This window comes from Brassica napus, chromosome A6 (assembly GCF_020379485.1).
Source record: "Brassica napus cultivar Da-Ae chromosome A6, Da-Ae, whole genome shotgun sequence".
Lineage (NCBI taxonomy): Eukaryota > Viridiplantae > Streptophyta > Magnoliopsida > Brassicales > Brassicaceae > Brassica > Brassica napus.
Window position 1 is genome coordinate 28,887,723 of NC_063439.1, and position 21,147 is coordinate 28,908,869.

Consider the following 21,147-nt stretch of genomic DNA (forward strand, 5'->3'; position numbering starts at 1 on the left):
AGGAGGTACCTTTTTCATCTTTCGACAAAAAATGGTCAAAAACGGCACGCATTGCTAGCATTAAAATACTAAAACGGCGACGAAACACATGATCATTTATATTTTGCTCTTTCCTCCTCCTATTCTGAATGTACTAATTAGCTCCTTCAAAGAAAGCTATTCTGATTTTTTTTGCCACCCAACTGCTTTTATATTTTGCTCTTTCCTCCAGACAAGAGAAGACAAACACCTCCCCTACCCCAAGCAGCTCTTGTCTTGTCTTGTGTCCATTTACTTAAAGATGGCTAACGTGTTGGTTAGTCTAATTGGTTTGGTTGTCAAATTTTGTAATGACAACATGATTGTGATGTTGTTGCGGGGATCCGATCCATCCCACTCACAAAACTTGTTCAAGTCCTCGTGCTTTTGCTTCGAGATATTATTTTGTGCTAAGGAAGGACCACCCCCAAATCCATTGCCTTTCATTTGCTTGCAATTCAAATGCATATATATGTGTTACTTCCAAATGTAGTTGGCTTTCGTTATAATCGGCAATTAATCTTGCATGGGCTTACCTCTAAAAGTTAACCATGGACTAGGGCCAAGACAATATCATCTTTACCCATTTTTGAGAGTTTGTATCTAATGAGTTCTTGTTGAGGTCATGGTTCTGTACTTCATGTTTCTCACAAAATCATAATATAGCTCCTTCAAATAAAGCTAGTATATATATATATATAGAGCAACAGCCACCCCGAAGATTGATTACAAGATGCCAATAACTAATTAATACATTCAGATCAAACAGAAAAAAAAAAGATTGACAAACCAAGCCAATGTAATTAGATGGAATTGGCCTTAAGAAAAAAAAATCAAAGCAAGGAAGAGACAGATATTCTGACGGTCTCTTTATAAAGAGAGGACTTGTAGATTTGTATGCACTCCTCAAGATCAGCGTCGCACGTCAACAGAACCCATTCTTCATCATCATCCATATACTTGAGAGTGAAGTTACTTGTCAAAGCATCATCATCCATCCCAAACCCTTTTGCGATCTCTCTTCTGAGGTCTGCGATTCCCCAGTGGTGTTTCAGCCTCATTCTCATCTTGGAGTCACCAAACATGGCATGCACTTTCATTCCAGCGTCCTTTGCTTTCCTTGCGGATGGCAATGGGGGTAGGGATGACGTGGCACGTACGGGCCTCTGCTCATCCTTCATCAGGCTGCTGCCTAAGGTAAGAAGTACTTGAGATGATGGTTTGTGGAAGCCACCACCTAGTTGTTTGTCTTTCTCTTCGGAGGAGCAACATGTGCTTGAACCTGATGAAGAAGAAGAAGAAGGCGGCGGTGACTTTGCGACAGTTTTGGTAGGATCAAGCTGCAAAGGAGACTGAAGTTGAGGGAAGCTTGAGTAGAAGGAGGCAAGATGGTGAGAGCCTTGAACTCCTTCAACAGAGTCCATCACCACCTGCAGTTTCCGAAGAGAGTGTCCCACTTTCTTGATCTTCCTCGATGGCCACCTTGAGATTCCGTGTTGTCTGCAGATCCTCTTCAAGGTCGTCGGACATACTACCAATAATAATAATGAACTATTTTTAATACAATCATAGGTTTCATATATATATATATATATATAGGAAGGAGGAATTAGGAGCATATATACCACCAATGTTTTTAGCGGCGTCCTTGAGGCTGCCAGCAAAGTGTTGCCTGAGAATATCCAAAGTGATATCCTTCTCATCCCTTCTTTTCCGCTTTCTGCTTTCCAAACAAGAAGAAGAAGAAGAAGAGAAAGAAGAAGGTTCTCTCATCTCCCAAGAGACAGACACATCTTTTCCCTTACCCTTGCGTGACATGCACTCTGCGAGCTTAAGCTGGTCGTCGTCTACCATCAGATGAGGTGAGCTCTGGAAGCGTAGGCTGAGTTGGGAGGCGAGGAGGATCGGCCTCTGATTAATAAGACAGTAGTAGTCTCTGGGGAAGAAGAACTCGAGAACAAATTGGACGTTGCGGCTGTATCTGGTCAGGAGAGGAATAGCAAGAGCAGCGTGGAGGTCGAACATCTTGGCGTAGTGGGAGAGAGGGTAGCTGAGGATTGCCACATCTTTTGCGAAATACTGTTTCTTGGTGGCAAAGGCTCTTCCAGCGATTCCTTCCTTGGCAACAAGATGGTGCTCCGAGCAGGCGTCCAGGAAGCTGCGGCTGTTCTGGTCAGAGGCGTAACTGGCAGAGACTATAGCAGAAAGGCACGAGTCTTGTTGGTGTCCCCACGTAATAGCTAGCGGGAGTCCGTATGAGATGCAGATGCCTTTGAGAATCGAGGCCACCTCTCGGTGAAGGTCGTCGTCGGTGTGGGGCTGTGGAGGAAGTGGAAAGGGCACCATCTATACTATATATTAAAGAGAGTGCAAAGATAAGAAAACGTAAACTTAATAAGAGACAGACCTTGAGAGAGGTTGGGACGATGGAGGTTTCTGAACTCCGGAGATCAAAGGCCTGCCAAGAAATTAATTCTGATTGTGAGTAAATTAGAAGAGTGTTTATTTATATAAAAGCAAACGAATGTTTTAACCATTGAAGCTCTTCAAAGGTTGCTTACGTCAACAAAACAAATAATATTAATGCATTACGACATTGGGAGCGAGTCAATGCTGAGCAGTGTTCCAACAGTGCAGTGACAAGAATATTGCCAAGTAACTCTATGTATGTATAGCTTTTTGATGTATATATGTCTCAATCAGACTAACTTGTTTTCTTGAGTTTATTATTTAACCCCCACTAATTAATATTCCATCAATCGTCATCAATTTATAAGCATAAAAAAATTTGGTATTTAAATTCTTCCATTGATCCATTCTACCTGAAGGGCATGGTGGATGGTGTGAAGTTGGGAGCCATACTCCAAGCTGGGGTGAGTGGTGATCATCTCCAACACCCCCATGCAGGTTCCAGAAGGCCCTTGGAAGAGTGGAAGAGCGAGGGAAGCTCGAACCTGGCACCTGTGGGCGTATCCGATGCGAAGGTACTCCTCACTCCTGAAGAAGCGAACATCTGGAGTCCACTCAGGCATCCTATTCAGGAACACTCGCCCAGGGAGTCCCACCAGCTGGTCAGACCCAACCTCTGCTGCAAAGCTGTAGCCTGCTGAGATGTCTCGGTAGAGGGCCAAGCTCTGGCTCTGGGAGAAGAGGTTGAGCGAGTAAGGCTGTTCTTCCGTGCTTAGCACTCTTCTCATCCCTCTCTCCACAGGAACCCACAGCTGAATCAGCAACTCCTTCTCTCCTCCCATCACCTCTTGCAGGTGCCCCATGGCGCAAGTAACTCTCTCCTTCAACCCTAATGATGACCATAACGATACCTCCTCCTCTTCTCCCCTGCACTCCTCCCTCAAGAGTTGGTCCATAAAGTTTTCAGGGAAATCCACCACGCCTGAGTTGTTGCTTTCTTCCATTTGCATGAGCATATATGCCCCGATGTTTACAGACAAAAGATAAATAACTAAGATATGATGAACCAAACTGCGACAAATAAAGTTAGTTAACCAGGATTGGGTAAGAGCTAGGGATGATATTGATGCAAGCATGTGGTGTTTGATAGGCTCTTTTGTTGTTCAATATCAGACGCCAATAGCTTAGCTCCCCTCCTTTAATTGATTAAAAATTAAGGAAGAAATTAATTTAATAAGAGAGCTGCCAAAATGAGATAAGTCAGCAGCTAAATAAAAACCCAATTTGCTCACAAGGTCAAACCCCTTCTTAATTATAATTATGTGAGCCGACCTCATCACATGTATCATTTGAATCTTTACTAATCCATATCCCAACTATATTATCAAAAATAGATAGACAGAGAGAAAGATAATGGGCAATTGTCAATAATAGCACCTTTTGAAGTTTATGTCTCAAAAATAGCACTAGAAGGAGAAAGTTACAAAAATGACATTCATTAAAGGGTAAAATATCCCTAATACCTTTGGTTTAAAATTAAATAAACAAAAAAAAAAAAAAAAAAAATTTTATAGTTTCAGATTATATGTTTTCAGATTCGAAATTTTTATAATTTTTTTTTTGAAATTTTTTTTTCAAATTTTCTTTTTATAATTTAAAAATAATTTTTGAAACTGTTTTAAAATTTTTTATTTTTTTATTTTAGTATTTATTTTTTATAAAATTTTAAACCCTAATTCCAAAACCCCACCCCCTTAACTATAAACTATAAGGTTTGGATTAATTAACCCAAGGGTATAAGTATATATTTACCTCTTTAATGAAACCTATTTTTGTGACTTTGAGCCTTGAGTGCTACTTTGGGAACAAAAATTTGGTTTGGTGCTATCATGGTCTTTTTCTCAAAGATAATCTTTGTTTGCTTGAAAGAATCAAACACAGCTGCCAGAGTAGAAGATGGATGTAGGAATCTCTTGGTTGTGACCGTGTAGAATCTCTTCCATATTTTATCACATTTCTTCTTTTACTATTCAAATGACCAACCCGAGTCTCCTGAATCTCTGATGGTTGGGTTTTCCAATGCAGTAGTCAAGACTTCCTTCCAAGTGTATCTTATCAATCAACGCACTCGATCGACTCCAATATGTACTTTCTTACACCTTTATCAATTGTTTCTGGATTAAAGTAACAAAAGCTAGGTTTTCAACTTTCAATATATATATAACTTAGATAAATAAATATATACCTGAAAGATTCTAAAAGGGATGTCATGTCATAATTGAATAAGCATCCTCTCTTACTTCACCTCTCAAGTAACTTTTGTGTATATATTTTATTTTGAAAACTATTGATCCAGGTGAGCATATATCATCAAGAGTCCAAAAGCGTTTGCTTGAAATTTCTTTTTGGTCTAAAGTTTGGTTGAAATTTTATTGGCTTCTTGTGTGTTTTAAATTAATCCCTCTCGCTACTTTAATTACATCATAAGTAGTAAACATTTGTACCGAGAAACACAGTTGAATATATTTCAAGAAACGATCGTCTAATTAACATGACCTTTCAAATGTGCTGGCTTTATTTTGCCGTTCTATGTCTAAAATGAAAATAAAGAGTTAAGAATTGTTTAAGAAGAATCCAATGAGAGATTGGCAGATGGTGAGCCATAAGTCAAGTCCAATTACTTATTAGTGTCCGTAATCAAAATTTAAAGTGTGATAACTCTTAAGGGTTACGAGAAGCCAATTCAGCCTCTCCCTTCTATTCGATTCTCCGCATCCTCATAAATTGTTTAACATCATCTACCCTAATCAAACAACATACTCCAACCTTTGTTTACATACAATTATGAGTAAGTTACACGCTTGTATTTTTTTTTTTAAATAAAAAAATAATATATATATATACACACTAAATTGAGTTTAGGAGAATATTGATAATTCGAAACAAGAGAGAAGGATCAAAAGAAGCACTCTTTTGTTGATATTTATTTATTTATTGTGTGAATAAGAATAATGATTACAAAAACTAATGATACATATACATGTCTCAAAACTCGATACAAATTAACAGAAATAAGAAACATAAAATATTTATAACTCTTATTCCCGTGATTCATCTAACTTTGTTGTCATAAGAGATTGTAATTACTCCTCATGCTTTTGGGCCATGACGACATTCCTCATGCTCGTTCGAGAAAGTCTCATATGAGTAATACTATCATCTAACTGTGTTGTCATAAGACGAAGTTCAATAATACCTGGTTTTGCAGTTGTTGGCATCCTCTCGTTTACCTGCGTTGCACAAAAGTATTGTTCCCAAAGCATTAACAAGTAAATGATAAATTAATTGAGTAGTTTCATATTTAAGGGGGCGAGTTGAGAGATCAATGATGTTCCGAATCTTTCTCCATATGACATCAGCAACCTGTCAGTATCTCACTTTTATAATCTAGCTAATACATATGGTTGGTTGTTCTTCTATTTTAATTGTACACTGCAATGAGCCTATAAGGAATCTTCAATCAAAATATAATTCTCAGAGATCTATTTTGCTGCTTATATATCGTATTCGAAATCCATTAATGAACTCACCACACATATCTACGGTTCTATATATATACTTAACCAAAATAATATTATTACGTTGAGGTGTATAAAGAAAAGAAGAAAGTGAGTATGATTGGATGACATCACAAGGCTCTTTAATATTTAAAGGGAAAGTCAACACCCTAACAACAATCGAGCCTTCTTTTGAAGTGTCACATAATAATTAATACTTTAAAGATGATATCACTATTTCAAATGCTCCTCTCTTACAGACCAGAGTTGTCAGAAGCCTTCCTTTTAATTTTTATTGATAACTGCGAGATTGTAGACTCGCTCTCTTTCTCTCTTCGTAGATGCATGGTGACAAAGCAAACAGTTAGCAATTTAAAACTCAATCATCTTCACAGACTTGGTAGAATGAGAGCATGTGTATAAGTAGTAGATACAAATACAATGGGATAGTTAATCCCCTAGCGACGTGTGATAGCTGTCTCAGGAGCTAAATAAGACTTAGCAGGAATCTAATCGTTTATCTATTGAGAGAGAGCCCCCTAACTCATGGGAGCATCTTCCCCAGCTAGCACGTATTACTAAATTATCTTATAGTTTATATGATTGCGCATTCAAGATAACGAATCTTTTTTTTTATACATATAGTAGACATGACAGCAAGCTAGGAGCTTAAACATGATTATTGGAAAGTTCTTACAAAAAATGTTCTCAAAAAATGTTCTCAAAATATTTTATGATTTTGAATCTCTTTAATAAAATACAAATATTTATATATATATATATACAATCATACATATAGTTAAATATTTTGTTTGAGAAGTTTTCATTAAGGTTGCTCTAAGACCAATGGTTTCTCATTTTGAGGTAAAACATATAAAATGAAGGAAAAACTTTTCCAATTGTGTATTATATTGAAGGAAAATAAGTTTATGAATTGAAATTTTCAAATTTCGAACAATATTCAAAACTTCATTATAGTGTTAACCTTTTTTCTTTATAAATTGGTCTTTAAAAATTTAAATAGTTTTATTTTATACCTAAAAAAAGATTCAATATTCATGTTTTATACTTTAATGAAATTATTAATGCTTTTATAATATAATTATAAGTTTAAATAAATCATTGTATTTTAAGAAACTAAACTTATATATATATAATGAAGATTTAGTTAAAATAAAAATATATTTGGATAAAATTTGAAAATTAAGTAAAATAAAAAGCATTATTAAAATTAATAATAGAATACATTTCTTTTTGAAGAAAAAATGAAAGAGACCACCACTAGTAAAAATCTATCGCATAGCCACTGTAGTGCCACTTAAAAACCGTGGCTATTTAAAAGAAGCCACGATACCGCCACGTAAAAGCCACGAGACGTAAAAAGCCACGGTAAAATTAAAAAAGCCACGACCCAGTCACGAAACAAAGCGTGGCAACTAAAAGCCACGGAACCGCTACGAAATTTTCGTGGCTGTATAAATTAGCCACGAATTTGCCACTAATAAAACGTGGCACCATTTTGTTTTTTTGTGCCGACATCAAAAAGGAAGTGTTACGTCCAATCGTTTGACGAAATGGGATCTAGCCACGGTTGTTTCATGGCTGTTTCGTGGCTATACATGCTTTTTGAGTCTTTATTCTGGTTATGGCAGAGAAATATTCGTTTGGCAATGATATTTTAAGAGAGCCACGAAAATTTCGTGGCCTGGTCGTGGCTATGTCGTATCATATATACGCTTCATAACCGTGACATTTAGAACTTTTGTTCTTCTCTCAAATTTTCAGAACAAAATGTCTTTCTACTTTCAATCTAGAGAATGGATGGATCAAAGAATTGATCCTGAGAGTAATCAGGTTTCTGAAATATTTCTTGGAGGTGTTGATGCATTTATTCAATTTGCGTGTAATCAAGAAGATTACAAAGAAAGAGAAACTTTGTTGTGTCCGTGTGCTCGATGCAAAAATGTGAAGCAACGTGAAGCAAGAGTTGTCGCACGACATCTATTCTTGTACGGTTTCAAGGGAAATTATTATTTTTGGACGAGTCATGGAGAGAAATTCAACGATCTTGGTGAGAGTTCTGGGGCGAATCATTCGACGGGTGAAGAAGAAATGTTAGAGACTCCTATTTGGAATGCTTATGAAGATCACCACCTGAATATTCCAGAGGTACCCGCAGACATTGCGCCAGCTTACATGCCGGAAGCTATAGAAGAGACAGACATGGCACAACCCTATCATGATAGTGTTTTTGAAGCATTTGAAGCAGCGACTCAACCTCTCTACGAAGGATGTGCAGAAGGAATTTCTCAGTTGTCTCTTGCTTCGCGGATGATGAAAGTGAAGACAGATTATAATCTACCAGAAGCTTGTGTAGATGAGATATCTGAAGTATTTAAAAACATACTTCCGCAGCCAAATAAAGCTCCAGCAACATATTACGAGACAAAGAAACTGACACGGTCGCTTGGGTTACCCTTACAGAAGATTGACGTATGTGTGAAGAACTGTATGTTATTTTGGAAGGGAGACGATGCGAAGTTGGTCAGTTGTCGGTTTTGTGGAGATGGAAGCCACACAGCTCTCTAACACTGAAGGATCACCAGGGAGTCCAAGTGCATCATCTGCTCCTTCTCGCCTCATGTTAAACAAGGCTTATCTGAAGGTATGATAGCTTAACATTTTTATTCTCAGACACTTTTAATCTTCTGTTCTGTTTTGACAATTGCATTACATGTGTTACCTGAGTTGATCAAATAGCCTTATGTTAGTTTCTGTTTGCTCTTGCTTGGTTTTGAATATTTTTCCATTTCTCTTGACAGAATGCTAAGAGTAAGAGGGGATATGTTTACGGACTGGGCAGTGAACAATTCAGGGAGCATGCGCCTTCTTCACGCGTCCCCAATGGTATTGCCCGCAACCTGGACCTGGAGATGCGTGTGGGCGGTCTTGAGACAACCCTCCAAAGTGTCACTTCTGATGTTGCTGGGGTGAAACAGGACGTCTCAGACATGAGGCAGGACTTTGCAGCAACAAGGGAAGCAATCAATCAGCTCCTCCAAACACTTAGGCCCCCGCAAGCACCTACTGGACAGACTTCTGATCATCAGGCTCAAGCACCAACTGGTCAGCCTAATCCTCTCAATGGCATTTAGAAGTTGGTACTTTATTTTATAACCTCTTTTGTAACAAGGTCTTTTGATAGTCTTCTTAGACTCAAAACTTTTAACCTTGTCTTATGTAACTTTTTATGAATGTTGAACCTTGACTATTTTGTATATTAAGCTCTGTGTTTATTGAATGTGCAATTTTAATAATTTGAATGAATCTCTAATATGAAAATTGGCTAATTAAAACTAATCAAACCGAATGTTTTTCAAAACAGTGGATACTATAAATGTTGAATCTTAGTAGCTAAATCGTGGCTATAATAACCACTGAAAAACAGTTTTAAACCGTGGCTAATAGTGCCACGTCGAATAAGTGGCAGTATCGTGGCTATTATAGCCACTAGCAATAGCCACGTCTTAATATTATATCGTGGCTATTACAGCCACTAGCAATAGCCACGTCTTAATATTATATCGTGGCTATTATAGCCACTAGCAATAGCCACGTCTTAATATTATATCGTGGCTATTATAGCCACGAAAACGCGCGTGGTAATAACGTGGCTACTAGCCACGAAAAGCCACACTTATTTCTAGCCACGAGGCTATAGCCACGCTACTTTTCGGACATCTAAGCGTGGCTGGTTTCTTTTATAGCCACGATAATTTGCTCTATAGCCACAACTTTGTAGTGGCTATGCGTTGGATTTTTACTAGTGCACTGAATATACAAAATTCATTTTGATGGGAAAATGAGAGGAACCATTGGGGGTTGGTATAGAATTCAAAGATCAAATAAATATAAATCTCTTATTAATAACTTGAGAAACTAACTCAAAACTCAAGCTATCAATCTCTAAACTCTATGAAGTTGTGTCACACTTCGGCATCTTCTTATATAAAGCTTATAACTTCCTAATAGGTAACATATATCTAGATAACTTCTAAATACATTATGATTCCTATTTCATATCTCGGTAGGATTAAGTCCTTATCTTCAATCTCAAGTTTCCTTTTTCTTCAAGCTTTTTTTTTTGAAAGAATGTTAAATTAATTCAAACAAAAAATACTGTTTACAACCAAGGTTGCTTGTTTTAAGCTCAAAAGAAATTGAAACCTTGCTTTACATTAGAAAATAGGATCATATGAAGGAGAACCAAGTTCCCATCGCTCCCTGATAAGCTGAGTTGTATCTGATGCTTGAGATACGATTTCGAACTTGTTTGTCGATGATTTTTTGTAAGCCCCGACGCAGCTTTGGGATCCTCTCCAAATCTCCTCCCATTCCGTTCTGCCCAAACTGCACATAGAGTGGCCTGGAAGACATATCGAAACAAGAACAGCTCCAGCTTGCTTCGCCTTCTAGTGAGAAGGGATATAATGTCATCCCACACATTGGTATAATCCATCCTCAAAAGCTTTCTGGTGAGACTCGACCACACCTCTCCCGAGTATTTGCACTGAAAAAACAGATGGTTTCTTGTCTCAGGACAGTCCTTGCAAAGCGGACACATAACCGCAATGCCACCATTCCATAGCGATATACGATCTCCAGTAGGCAATCTGTCCAGGATAGCGACCCATGTGTGGAAAGAGAACCTTGGTGTGCTGTAGCGAAACCACACACCTTCGAACCAGTCAACCCGTGTCTGCATCCCTCGCAAGAGCTTCCAAGTTTCTTTGGTAGTAAAGCTCGGTTTATAATCATCACCACACTTCCATAATCTGATATCCTCTGCACTCTGCAAACCTCTGTTAGAATCAAGCTTACTTCAACAATCTCCCTCTTAAGCTTGAATTCCATCTTTGACAAATCTGGACGACATGTTCACGACATAGCAAAGCCTTCTTCACGCCTATCCATAATGCTCTCCCTTAAACCGCGCGCATGTATTCCTGCCTTCTGAAAAATGAAAATTAGTTTCACCATTACACTGATCATCTATATAACAGCACATGATTGATGATTCAAGACTGCCTATACAGTTAAGTTGACTAAAGATAATTGCTCATAACCGTAGAAACATAAATAAAGCATGCATGCAAGTCAGACTGGAGACTGAGATGGTGATGGAAGTATAAAAGTGTCAAGATCGAATTTTAATGCGTATGTATAAAAGTCTCCCGATTACCGCATTAGTGGTGACTGGAGACTGAGATGGAAGTTTCTTCTCCGCGGCCTTGGAGTTATCCTATGAATCCTGGGGCGTGCCATTGCTTTCCTCTTTTGGTGGAGTGCTTGTTCAATGCCCACTATTTTCAGAATCACAAGGATCCATTTGAAGAAAAAGAAACTATCTATCTTCAAGTTAGCAGCAATTCAAACGGAGACGAGTAGTAATGGAATAATTGAGATGGAGGAACCTTATCAATCAATAATCGGACGACATGGATAAGATATTCTTACCTCTCAACATCAGACAGAAGCCAACCTATAACACATACATTACCAACGTTGTCCTTAATTGCAAGTTTTTGTTTTGTTTTGTTAGTGACTGAGAAAGATGATTTTACGCTTGAGAAAAGAAGAAGCAAAGACTTAATACTTAAAGTAATAAAAGATAGATTGGTCTTATTTATCCTCGCCCTCTCTTGATTGGTTTCTATGGTATACTAAAACAAAAAATATGTATTATGGTCTTGTCTCCTCGTGTGTGTGCTTCACTCATCTACTCTTCCAAAGTCCAACCTCTTCATTCATTGATGTTGCATAGACGGAGGTAAGGGTTATCGTACTCGACGTACTTGGACCAGTAAGGTTTGTACTTGGCAAACGCCAAACCCAGCCATGGCTTGTAGTTCCCATTGTAGTGCACAACCGCTGCATTCTCTATAGCTGTCTGGTTGAGAGCTGGGTCATAGCCTAGCCCCAGCACGTGCCAGCTCCGCTCCATTGCATAGGTCAGGTTGTAGAATGTGATTAACCCCGGTGGCAACGAACCCAGCTTCCACAGCGTTCTATCTTCATTCTGTTGATGTATCCATTAAATATATATATATATATATATATATATATATATATATAGAGTGAGTCATTTCTATCACACGAAAGCAAACTAAATTGTCTTTACTTTTGTAATTCGCCTTACCATGTCTTGCCAGTAATGATATATCCCAGTGATGTTCCTTTTCCTCCACTCTCTCAGGTCAAACATATTCATGCCAAACGCCCACCCGCAAGCCCCCGCATCGAAATTCTCTGAGATCTTTGGATTAGAGAAGTTGAGGTACTTGTCAAATCTGTGGAAGCTTTCTTTACACGTCTCCACCGCACCATTCACTTTTCCTTGCATGTCTACTTCCCATAGAGGTGCCAGGTCTTTTTGCACCACAATGTCATCGTCAAGAAACAGGATCTTGTCCAGCTTCGGATACACCTCAGGCAGGTAGAATCTCAGATGATTCAGCATCGATAGGTACTTTGGGTTTCGGTACTTGAGATTGTCTGCGCCAGCAGAGATAGACGAAGGATGGTTTGCTTTGAAATAGTATTCTTTAAGCCTTGCGGATTCAAGCTGACGTAGAACAGAGCAGTAAGAGGAGTTGAGCCACTTAAAATCATTGATGTTCTCAACTTGAATCGTGGCATCAGCAGGAGCATTGACGCGAAACCACATCTTCATTGCAGCAAAATTCAATTTGTCTGTTACTATATGGAAGACATGCTTCTCCGGTTGCTTGGCATTCAGGACAGTGGAGTTGACTACGACTGATGTTGCCAGGACGTTATCTGAAAAGATGGCATAGTGATAGAGAGAAGGATCTTCAAACTTGGCATCCTTTTTGACTACATCCTCCTCCTCTTCATTGAAACCGAGAAGAAAATAGTCTGCCGCTAGCTGCAGACTCAGGCAATGCAATGGCTGTGGAAATGTCTTGGCGGCCAGCTGAATTAAGAAGGTGCCCTTTTTCTTCAGCCCATCTACATTGCGTTCAGTGGATTGAAGCATGGCCCGAAACTTCTTTGCAAGTTCATGGCAGTCATATAACTCGTCTTTTGCCAGAGAGAGAGCATGGCCCATGGCTTTTGCTTGTTCAAGCGCTCTAGCAAGCGATAAAAAAAGGAATAAAATTAAACAAAGATTGCTGGTTACTGAGGAGAGGAATGTGATAAAAGAAAAAAAAAACAAGTACCTTGAAGGAAGGTCAGCATCAGAAGTTGCTTTTCCCAGAACACGTTGATTTTCTCTACTCTGCTGCATCAAGAAAAGGTAGAGATTGGATGCATTTTTGGATTTGGCGATATGGGCATAAGCTTTAGCCATAATGATCTGGTCTCTCATGAGCTTCAAGATAGCATCAGCGTTGGGGCTCTCAAAGTCTCTCCTCCATATACTGTATTTGCCAACGAGAGAGTTTTCAAAGATCATGGACTTGTGAATGGCAGCTTCTTGCATTTGCTTATCAGATTCCTTATCTTGTTGGATGAGCTCCAGAGTACGTTGAGCTCTCCTTTCTTGACGTAAACTCTGAAAAGGTATACATATGTTACTAGAATCCCAGTCAAAGGAAGAAGAAGAAGAAGAAGAAGGGTATCTGACAGACAGACAGAGAGAGAGAGATGACCTGACGGTTCAGTTTCGCAGGGCTTGTAAACTCCACGTGTGGAAAATGGTTCTCGGTCTGATTAGTAGAAGAATAACTTGCACTCTCTTCCATTCTAGAATCATTTTGAAATGAATCCCGCGGTGTCACTAGCTAATTGCATTTTTATTTTTATTTATTAAAAAAAAAGTCAGCAACCAGAGAAGAGAGAAATTCTGGAGCAAGCAAATCTAAAAAGATGTTAGTAGCTTCTAGGAGGAATCAGATAAGTAGATGAGTTGGATTGTAAGAAAAAAAACGAAGTTTATGAGAGGTAATTCCATTGAGAGTGTGGGATCAATGGTTGTGTTAATGAATGTACCTGAGAAGGAGGTTTGTTGTTGTTGGGGAGAGGAAGAAGAGGATTGTGGAAAAGCCAAGAAGATGAAAGATGACCCATTTTGACACTACCAAGGCGTATATTACCGTGATGGTCACTGTAGGTGGCAACTATGTTCACATCCTGAAGATAAATTAAATAAAAAAAAATAAAAAAGAAATTGATTGATTAAAAAGGAAAGGAAAGGAGGAAGCAGAAACAGAAATGGAAAGAAGAAATAAAATACTTTGAGATCTGGATCGTAGTGAAGTGCAGGAAGAGAGGAAGCAGTTGTAGTAGTACATCCAGGACAATCTTGCAACGGACGACGGTAAGCTAGAAGTTCTCGGTGGTGGCTGCTGCTGCACAAGAAAGGAAGGAAAGCATCATAAGAAGAAGAAGAAGAAAGAGTAGAGTAGAGTAGGTCGAAAAGGAGGAATTACTTACGCTGCTTGTGACTCTCCACCCACATGATGTAGCAGCAGCAATACCTGCAAATGTCTCGACCAACAAAAACACCATAATCCAATCTTGGCCAGTCGTAATCAGATCCCCGCGCAGCTAGAGAGAGAGAGAGAGAGTAAGAAGGTACCAGCGATAAGAAGAAGGCTTGAATTAGAGAAACGAAGCATCTCGGCATCATCATCATCATCATCTGGATCTGCTCGCCGGCGACTGTGAGAATCGCCACTTTCTTTCTTAAAATAGATAGGCAAATCTGTCGAGCGGTTTTTGAAACCTGCACGTGCTGCCGTTTCGTGATAAGAAGAACCACACGCACTTTGACTTCTTTTTTTTAAAAGCCTTCCTTCCCCACTTAGAAGTTAGAACAGAGAGAGAATGTGCATAGCAGTGTTCTTATGGCAATCGCATCCGCTTTACCCTTTTCTTCTCTTTTTGAACAGAGATGAATATCTCAACAGGTTGATTGATTGGAGTTTCCATTCGAAAGTTGCGTGCCTCCTTTTTATTAATTAATAATAATAATATTAAGAAAATCTCAGGGCGACGGAGGCGCTGCGTTGGTGGCAAGACGGAGAGACGCTTGGAGGCAGAGACCTAGTCGGCGGCGGGACGTGGCTCGGATGCACCAGGCATGGCCGTATAGCTTTCCTCACCAATTTCAGGGAGACCTCCTCCATCCCCGATGCTAAATCCCGTGGAGATCTCCCTCTTCGTTTCTTGCAGGTCTCTCTCTCTCTCTCTCTTGCTGTTTTAACTTTTGTTTCGAATCCTGAGACTCTTTTCTTTCTTTCTTTTTGATCAGAGCCACAAGAGCCCTGCCGAGTTTGCCCAGGAGATCGAAAAGGAGGCTTCTCTCTACAACGGCTTCAACCTCGTTGTCGCTCATGTCTTCTCCAAATCCATGTTTTACGTTACCAACCGGCCACTCAGCCACGGTGACAAGCAGCAGCAGCAGCAGCAGCAGCAGCTCGTGACGCTAGTCTCTCCGGGGATCCATGTCCTTTCCAACGCCAACCTCGACTCTCCTTGGCCCAAGGTGCACCCCTTTCCCTTTCCCTTTCCTTCTTTTCTATTTCTCCACCTCCTCATTTCATTTCACTTCACTTGCTCTTCTTCTCTGCCTGCAGTGTCTGAGGTTGAGAGACGGTTTCAATCAGCTTCTGACCCAACACCCACGTGGTGAATTCCCCGTTAAGACTATGGTTGAGGAGGTGATGACTGATACTGTCAAGGACCAAGAACCTCACGTTTTCCCACCTGAGACCCAATACCATCTCAGCTCTATCTTCGTCGACATTCCTACACCTGCTGTAACCCTTCCTTCCTTCCTTCCTTTTTCATTTTTGCTCTTTCTATGAATATATATGAACATCCAGTCTCATGGCCCAGGGGCGTTATGGGACCAGAAGCATCTCTGCCCTCACCATCAAGTCCCATGGTCAGGTCTGTTTCTACGAGAGGCATCTTGAACCAGGCGGTGGTTCCTGGAAGGAGCACACTCAACACTTTGTAATACAAAATCAAACCTCTACTTGACCTTCCTTTCTTTTATCACACAAATCCCAAAACTTTCACATTTGTAATATGTGCGTGTGTCTACATAATAATACAGAAAACAGAGTTCATGTCTTTTATTCCAACCATCATCAACATACAAATACAATCACATATCTTATAACACATATATGTATAATGGCACACTTCACACAAGTGAAAAAACCTCTCACATTACACTTTGACAGAGAAGATCTCACTCAGGGAACTCCAAGTTCCCGACACAGCAAGAACCACGCCCAGTCCCACAATGGCCATGTCCAGGCTCCATTGCTTCCACCCCATCTCTTCCTTGAACACCAACAAATGAAACAAAGCAGGTAACACAAACCCTAAGATGCAGCAAGTGCTGCTCCCCACCAAGGACAAAAAGTCTGTAAAATTTGGCACAAAGAGAGCCACCAAAGTCACCGCCAAGACTAGCAGCCATCTCAGCCACGCAGAGTACATCCCGCCCGAGAACCGCCTCTCCACTATCTCAAATACTGGATTCATCATCAATGGGAAGGTGAAGAAGAGGTTGATGCAGAGTCCAAGCTGAACAATAGTGCTGATAAGTCCTGCCCCCAAGTTTCCGGTGATTATGTCCATGGTGTCTTCACCGAAAGCCAAGTAACCTAAGAAACCAAAGGCTATGTATATGAAAGAGATGAATCCCATGCCGAGTGCCAAGACTTTGCCAAACTTGTCCTTGTCTTTCATCTCGGATTCAAGAGGCAAGACCATTCCAACGCCTTCGAAAGAATAAACAGCGACGCCCATCCCATAGAAGAAGAGCGAAAAACCACCAAAGGCAACAACGTCAGGCCTTTGCTTGAGTATAATCATGGAATCCTCAACAACGACCACAGCCATAGCGGCAAGATCAACAACGTCGGCGAAGATGCTAAGAGGAGCCAGGTGAGTGAGGGTCTTGATGGAATTGAGACCAAGCTGGAAGGGGAAGCATCCCCAGATGTAGAGACTCTTAGAGGAGACGCCCAAGAATTCAGAGCCGAGCGTTGTAATCTGATGCCTGAGACTGAGACTGGTGGGGGAATCAGGATCAAAGATATTGGCTAGAGTGGTGCCGATGAAGATAAGATAACCGACGCAAAAGCCAGCTTGAGACAAAATGATAAAGAGGTCAACGACGAGCCTCCCAAGGGAGCCGCAGACGGCAAAGCCAAGGTCACCAAAAGAGCCGATCTTGGAGAAACCACCGCCGCCGTTGAAAGAGTCGAGCTTGCGGCGGGTATGAACGAGAAGCATCATGCAGTGATGGGTCAAAACGGAGACGGAGAGGAGAAGGAGGACGCCCATGAGCCAGCCGGTGCGCTTGAAGGCGTAAGGAAGACCAAGAACACCAGCGCCGACGACAGCAATGAAGACGTTGGCGAAGGTCTTGAACTGGCTGGAGAGAGGGGGTGACTTGCCGAGAAGAAGAGGCGTGTCCTCCCTGGGAGGTGGCATTTTAAGGGAATAAGAGGAGGAGGAGCTAGAAGCTTCCTTGGCAAACCCCATCTGATTAATGGAACAATTGACAAGGAAGCCTTCTTCTGAATCTGAATCTGAATCAATCAAAGGAGATAGCAAAGATGAGATGGACGAGCCCAGACAGGAAGACCAAGACGACGAAGAAGATAATTGGATGAATTGCGTGTCGACTTGGTGGAGTCCGAAACGACACCGTTAAATCATTACAGGAAAACGACACCATTCAAAAAAAATTGACAAACCAAAACGACGCGGTTTCAAACAACAACAACAAAAAAAAAAAACAAACAAGTGGGATAGCTGAGCTGAGCTCCGGGCGGCAACCTCCTCCTCCTCTCTCTCATCATCATCATCTTCGTAAGAGAAATGGCGAGGGTTCCTTGTGACTTGAGATTTCTTCTCATACCGGCAGCTTTCATGTTCATTTACATCCAGGTCTGAATCTTAATCTAAATCTAAATCTAAATCCCTCGGGATCTCATGATTTCGTAAATTCTAATCTTTTTCTTTCCACTAGATGAGGCTTTTCCAGACGCAATCACAGTATGCAGATCGCCTCAGTTCAGCTGTATGTTGTTTATATATAACCCTAACCAACCAACCACTGCTTCTTCTTTTTGTTTGTTTGCTGAGAAAGAACCATTATTGCTACCTATGTGTGTGTGTGATTTGTTTTTATTTTCATCTCATTACTTACTTAGGGAGGGGTGGAATATTTGTTTTTTTTAGTTTTGATGCTCTCTCTCTCTCTCTCTGTGATCTGCAGCTCGAGTCAGAGAACCATTGTACTAGTCAATTGCGATCCCTCATTGATCAAGTAAGCACTAAACAGTCCCGGATTCTCGCTCTCGAAGGTAACTACTCTCAATCCCTCTTCTTCTTTTCCCTTTCCCTTCCTTTATCACCTTTCTTTCTTGTAGATTTGAAGAACCGCCAGGACCAACAACTCGTGCAGCTTAAGGATCTTATCCACACCTTTGAAAGTTCGCCCCTCAATCTCTCTCTCTCTCTCTCTTTTTGAATTCTGGTCCTTATTTTATTTTCTGCCAGGTAAAGGGATAGCAAAGCTCACTCAAGGTGGACAGGTCTGTATAATATTTTTTCTTCTTAGTTGCCTGCTACTTGCTGTCTGTCACTTTCTATAAAACATCCCTCCTTCTTATTCTTATTCTTATTCTTTTTAGCAGGGGCCTCTGGCAGCTGTTGTGATTATGGCCTGCAGTCGTGCTGACTATCTTGAACGCACTGTCAACTCTGTTTTAAAGTGGGTTTTACTTTTTTTTTTTTTTTGTCAAAGTGGGTTTTACTAATACTTGTTTTCTTACTCCCAACTCTGTCTACTTACTTTTTTTTTCTTTTTTCTTACAGATATCAAAGTCCCATTGCTTCAAAGTATCCTCTCTTTATTTCTCAGGATGGATCTAATCAAGCCGTCAAGAGCAAGTCTTTGAGCTATACTCAACTAACGTATATGCAGGTAAATCTGAATTCTAGCTATTGTGATGTTGTTTCTCCTTTTATTTGCTCATCTAGATAAGTGATGAGATGATGGCGTTTTTCCCTCTTTTTAGCACTTAGATTTTGAACCAGTCATCACCGAAAGGCCTGGCGAACTGATTGCCTACTACAAAATTGCACGTAAGGACTGGTTTCTCCTTTCTCTGCCTCCCTCCAGCTGCATTCACTGAAATACTTCTTTTAATCCAGGTCACTACAAGTGGGCACTAGACCAGTTGTTTTACAAACATAAATTTAGTCGAGTGATTATACTAGAAGGTGAGTAGGCTTTTTTTAACTTTCACCCCTACTTGCTCTTGTCAGTATTGCCTAAGGGTTTCTCTCTCTCTCTCTCTCTCTCTCTCTCTCTCTCTTTAACAGATGATATGGAAATTGCTCCAGACTTCTTTGATTACTTTGAGGCTGCAGCTCGTCTCATGGATAGGGATGGGTATGTTACCTACTGAAGCTACACTCTTATGGCATTTAAGTTCCCGCTGAGTATACAATTAACCCCTTTTTTTTTTCACTATTTCTCATTCTTATCTGGGTGGAAACATGTATTAGAACCATTATGGCTGCTTCATCATGGAATGATAATGGCCAGAAGCAGTTTGTGCATGATCCCTGTAAGATTCTTCTTCTTTTTGCTTACCCACGCTCTTTCTTTTCCCTATCTTCCAATATCTCATTCTGTCCTGCTCATAATCTGCAGATGCACTTTACCGATCAGATTTTTTTCCTGGCCTGGGGTGGATGCTGAAGAGATCGACTTGGGATGAGCTATCACCAAAGTGGCCAAAGGCATATCCTTATATACGTTTATCAATTTCAATGGCTATGGTTTGACGCTTCTAAGACTTTCCTTGACAAAATATACACTTATTGGGATGATTGGCTGAGATTGAAGGAAAACCATAAAGGCCGCCAATTTGTTCGACCAGAAGTCTGCCGAACATACAATTTTGGTGAACATGTTGGTACCTGAGACTTAAGAGTTTCCATTGTTATAGTTGCACTTGTCTGACTGATTATTTTGATGTCTGTTGAACCAGCCTGGTCTCACCACATATGACTGTTCACTTCTTTGTGAAAAATGTATTATAGCAGCTTTGTGAGACACAGACGTAGACAGTCAGGACTGCGTTTCCCCCTTATTCATATAACCTTGTCATTTTGCAGGGGTCTAGTTTGGGACAGTTTTTCAGTCAGTATCTGGAACCTATAAAGCTAAATGATGTGAAGGTAAGTGTGTTCTTTACTCTCTTTTTTTGTTGCCTGACTACTTTATCACTGGTTTTCTATTTCAATTATAAAGGTTGACTGGAACGCGATGGACCTGGGATACCTGACAGAGGTAGTAGAACCATATCCTTTGTATCTTTCTCACCTGTTTTTGGTGAACAAATCTTGTTTTGTTTATTTTTTAAACTTGGTTCTCTCTCATGTCTACAAAGGGAAACTATACCAAGTACTTTTCTGGCTTAGTGAGACAAGCACGACCAATTCAAGGGTCTGACCTTGTCTTAAAGGCTCAAAATATAAACGGCGATGTTCGTATCCGGTATGAAGACCAAGCAGAGTTTGAACGCATTGCAGGGGAGTTTGGCATATTTGAAGAATGGAAGGTAAATTGATCTTTTTAGACCCAATCAGTATAAGAATTGGTCTAGAGTCACATTTGTGTACCCATCCATTGTGTAGGATGGTGTGCCCCGAACAGCATATAAAGGAATAGTTGTGTTCCGAATCCAGACTACTAGACGTGTATTCCTGGTAGGCCCAGATTCTGTGATGCAGCTTGGAATTTGAAAATCCTGATGCAAAACAAAACACATGTACTTTCTCCAACCCTACGCATCTTCCAGATCCCTATCCATTTGTTGTAGTTCTATGCTGACAGATTGACACGCAGATGAAAGCAAAGGAAGATCATTTTGACCACAGGCAGCCTTTCTTCAAACAGCTGTTTGCACTTTCTGGCTGTATAATTCAAGGATGAGTTTGTAGACAGGGGGTGGTTTAACTTAACAGCTAGAAAGCTCTGGTGACCTGTGTCATAGGTTTTAAAGTCAAGGGAACCCACTCCTTTAAAGGAGCAGACTTAAAACACATTTCAGTCGTTATATAACCTGATTGTTTTGTTGGTTGGTTGGTC

At 40.3% G+C, this 21,147-nt stretch overlaps 5 protein-coding genes across 9 annotated transcripts; 2 read left to right on the forward strand and 3 right to left on the reverse strand.

The window, feature by feature from the left end:
- Positions 1-10: 10 nt before the first annotated feature.
- LOC125575781 (protein NLP3-like) lies at positions 11-3,812 on the reverse strand. The gene is made up of 4 exons (XM_048734862.1): positions 2,841-3,812; positions 2,426-2,476; positions 1,644-2,337; positions 11-1,549 (listed from the first exon to the last, which is right to left on the reverse strand). The coding sequence occupies exons 1-4, from the start codon at positions 3,561-3,563 to the stop codon at positions 852-854; spliced, it is 2,166 nt and encodes a 721-aa protein (XP_048590819.1). The 5' UTR covers positions 3,564-3,812; the 3' UTR covers positions 11-851.
- A 7,806-nt stretch (positions 3,813-11,618) lies between these two features.
- On the reverse strand, positions 11,619-14,821 carry LOC106435539 (probable galacturonosyltransferase 3). Of its 3 annotated transcripts, none has more exons than XM_013876437.3 (8): positions 14,590-14,821; positions 14,445-14,488; positions 14,245-14,356; positions 14,001-14,141; positions 13,661-13,792; positions 13,229-13,563; positions 12,184-13,138; positions 11,619-12,063 (listed from the first exon to the last, which is right to left on the reverse strand). In XM_013876437.3, exons 1-8 carry the CDS (start codon positions 14,650-14,652, stop codon positions 11,788-11,790), a joined length of 2,058 nt encoding a protein of 685 aa, XP_013731891.1. In that variant the 5' UTR covers positions 14,653-14,821; the 3' UTR covers positions 11,619-11,787. The 3 variants fall into 3 exon arrangements, with proteins under 3 accessions (XP_013731891.1, XP_013731890.1, XP_022543786.1); XM_013876436.3 differs by having other exon boundaries at positions 14,245-14,359; XM_022688065.2 differs by lacking the exons at positions 14,245-14,356; positions 14,445-14,488; positions 14,590-14,821 and having other exon boundaries at positions 13,661-13,788.
- Positions 14,678-16,096, forward strand: LOC106435545 (transport and Golgi organization 2 homolog). The gene is made up of 5 exons (XM_013876449.3): positions 14,678-14,920; positions 15,002-15,185; positions 15,265-15,498; positions 15,590-15,772; positions 15,852-16,096. The coding sequence occupies exons 1-5, from the start codon at positions 14,838-14,840 to the stop codon at positions 15,996-15,998; spliced, it is 831 nt and encodes a 276-aa protein (XP_013731903.1). The 5' UTR covers positions 14,678-14,837; the 3' UTR covers positions 15,999-16,096.
- Positions 16,070-17,519, reverse strand: LOC106435543 (amino acid transporter AVT3C). Its single transcript, XM_013876447.3, has one exon. It carries the CDS (start codon positions 17,517-17,519, stop codon positions 16,191-16,193), a length of 1,329 nt encoding a protein of 442 aa, XP_013731901.1. The 3' UTR covers positions 16,070-16,190.
- Positions 17,520-17,733: 214 nt separating this feature from the next.
- On the forward strand, positions 17,734-21,136 carry LOC106435542 (alpha-1,3-mannosyl-glycoprotein 2-beta-N-acetylglucosaminyltransferase). 3 transcript variants are annotated; one of them, XM_013876443.3, is made up of 18 exons: positions 17,734-17,927; positions 18,010-18,060; positions 18,259-18,346; positions 18,413-18,475; positions 18,543-18,577; positions 18,677-18,756; positions 18,861-18,969; positions 19,064-19,130; positions 19,200-19,268; positions 19,371-19,440; positions 19,557-19,618; positions 19,705-19,795; positions 19,872-19,965; positions 20,172-20,234; positions 20,308-20,346; positions 20,447-20,617; positions 20,694-20,827; positions 20,905-21,136. In XM_013876443.3, exons 1-17 carry the CDS (start codon positions 17,859-17,861, stop codon positions 20,799-20,801), a joined length of 1,329 nt encoding a protein of 442 aa, XP_013731897.1. In that variant the 5' UTR covers positions 17,734-17,858; the 3' UTR covers positions 20,802-20,827; positions 20,905-21,136. The 3 variants fall into 3 exon arrangements, with proteins under 3 accessions (XP_013731897.1, XP_013731896.1, XP_013731899.1); XM_013876445.3 differs by having other exon boundaries at positions 17,735-17,927; positions 18,680-18,756; XM_013876442.3 differs by having other exon boundaries at positions 18,259-18,475; positions 18,680-18,756.
- The last annotated feature ends 11 nt before the right edge of the window (positions 21,137-21,147 follow it).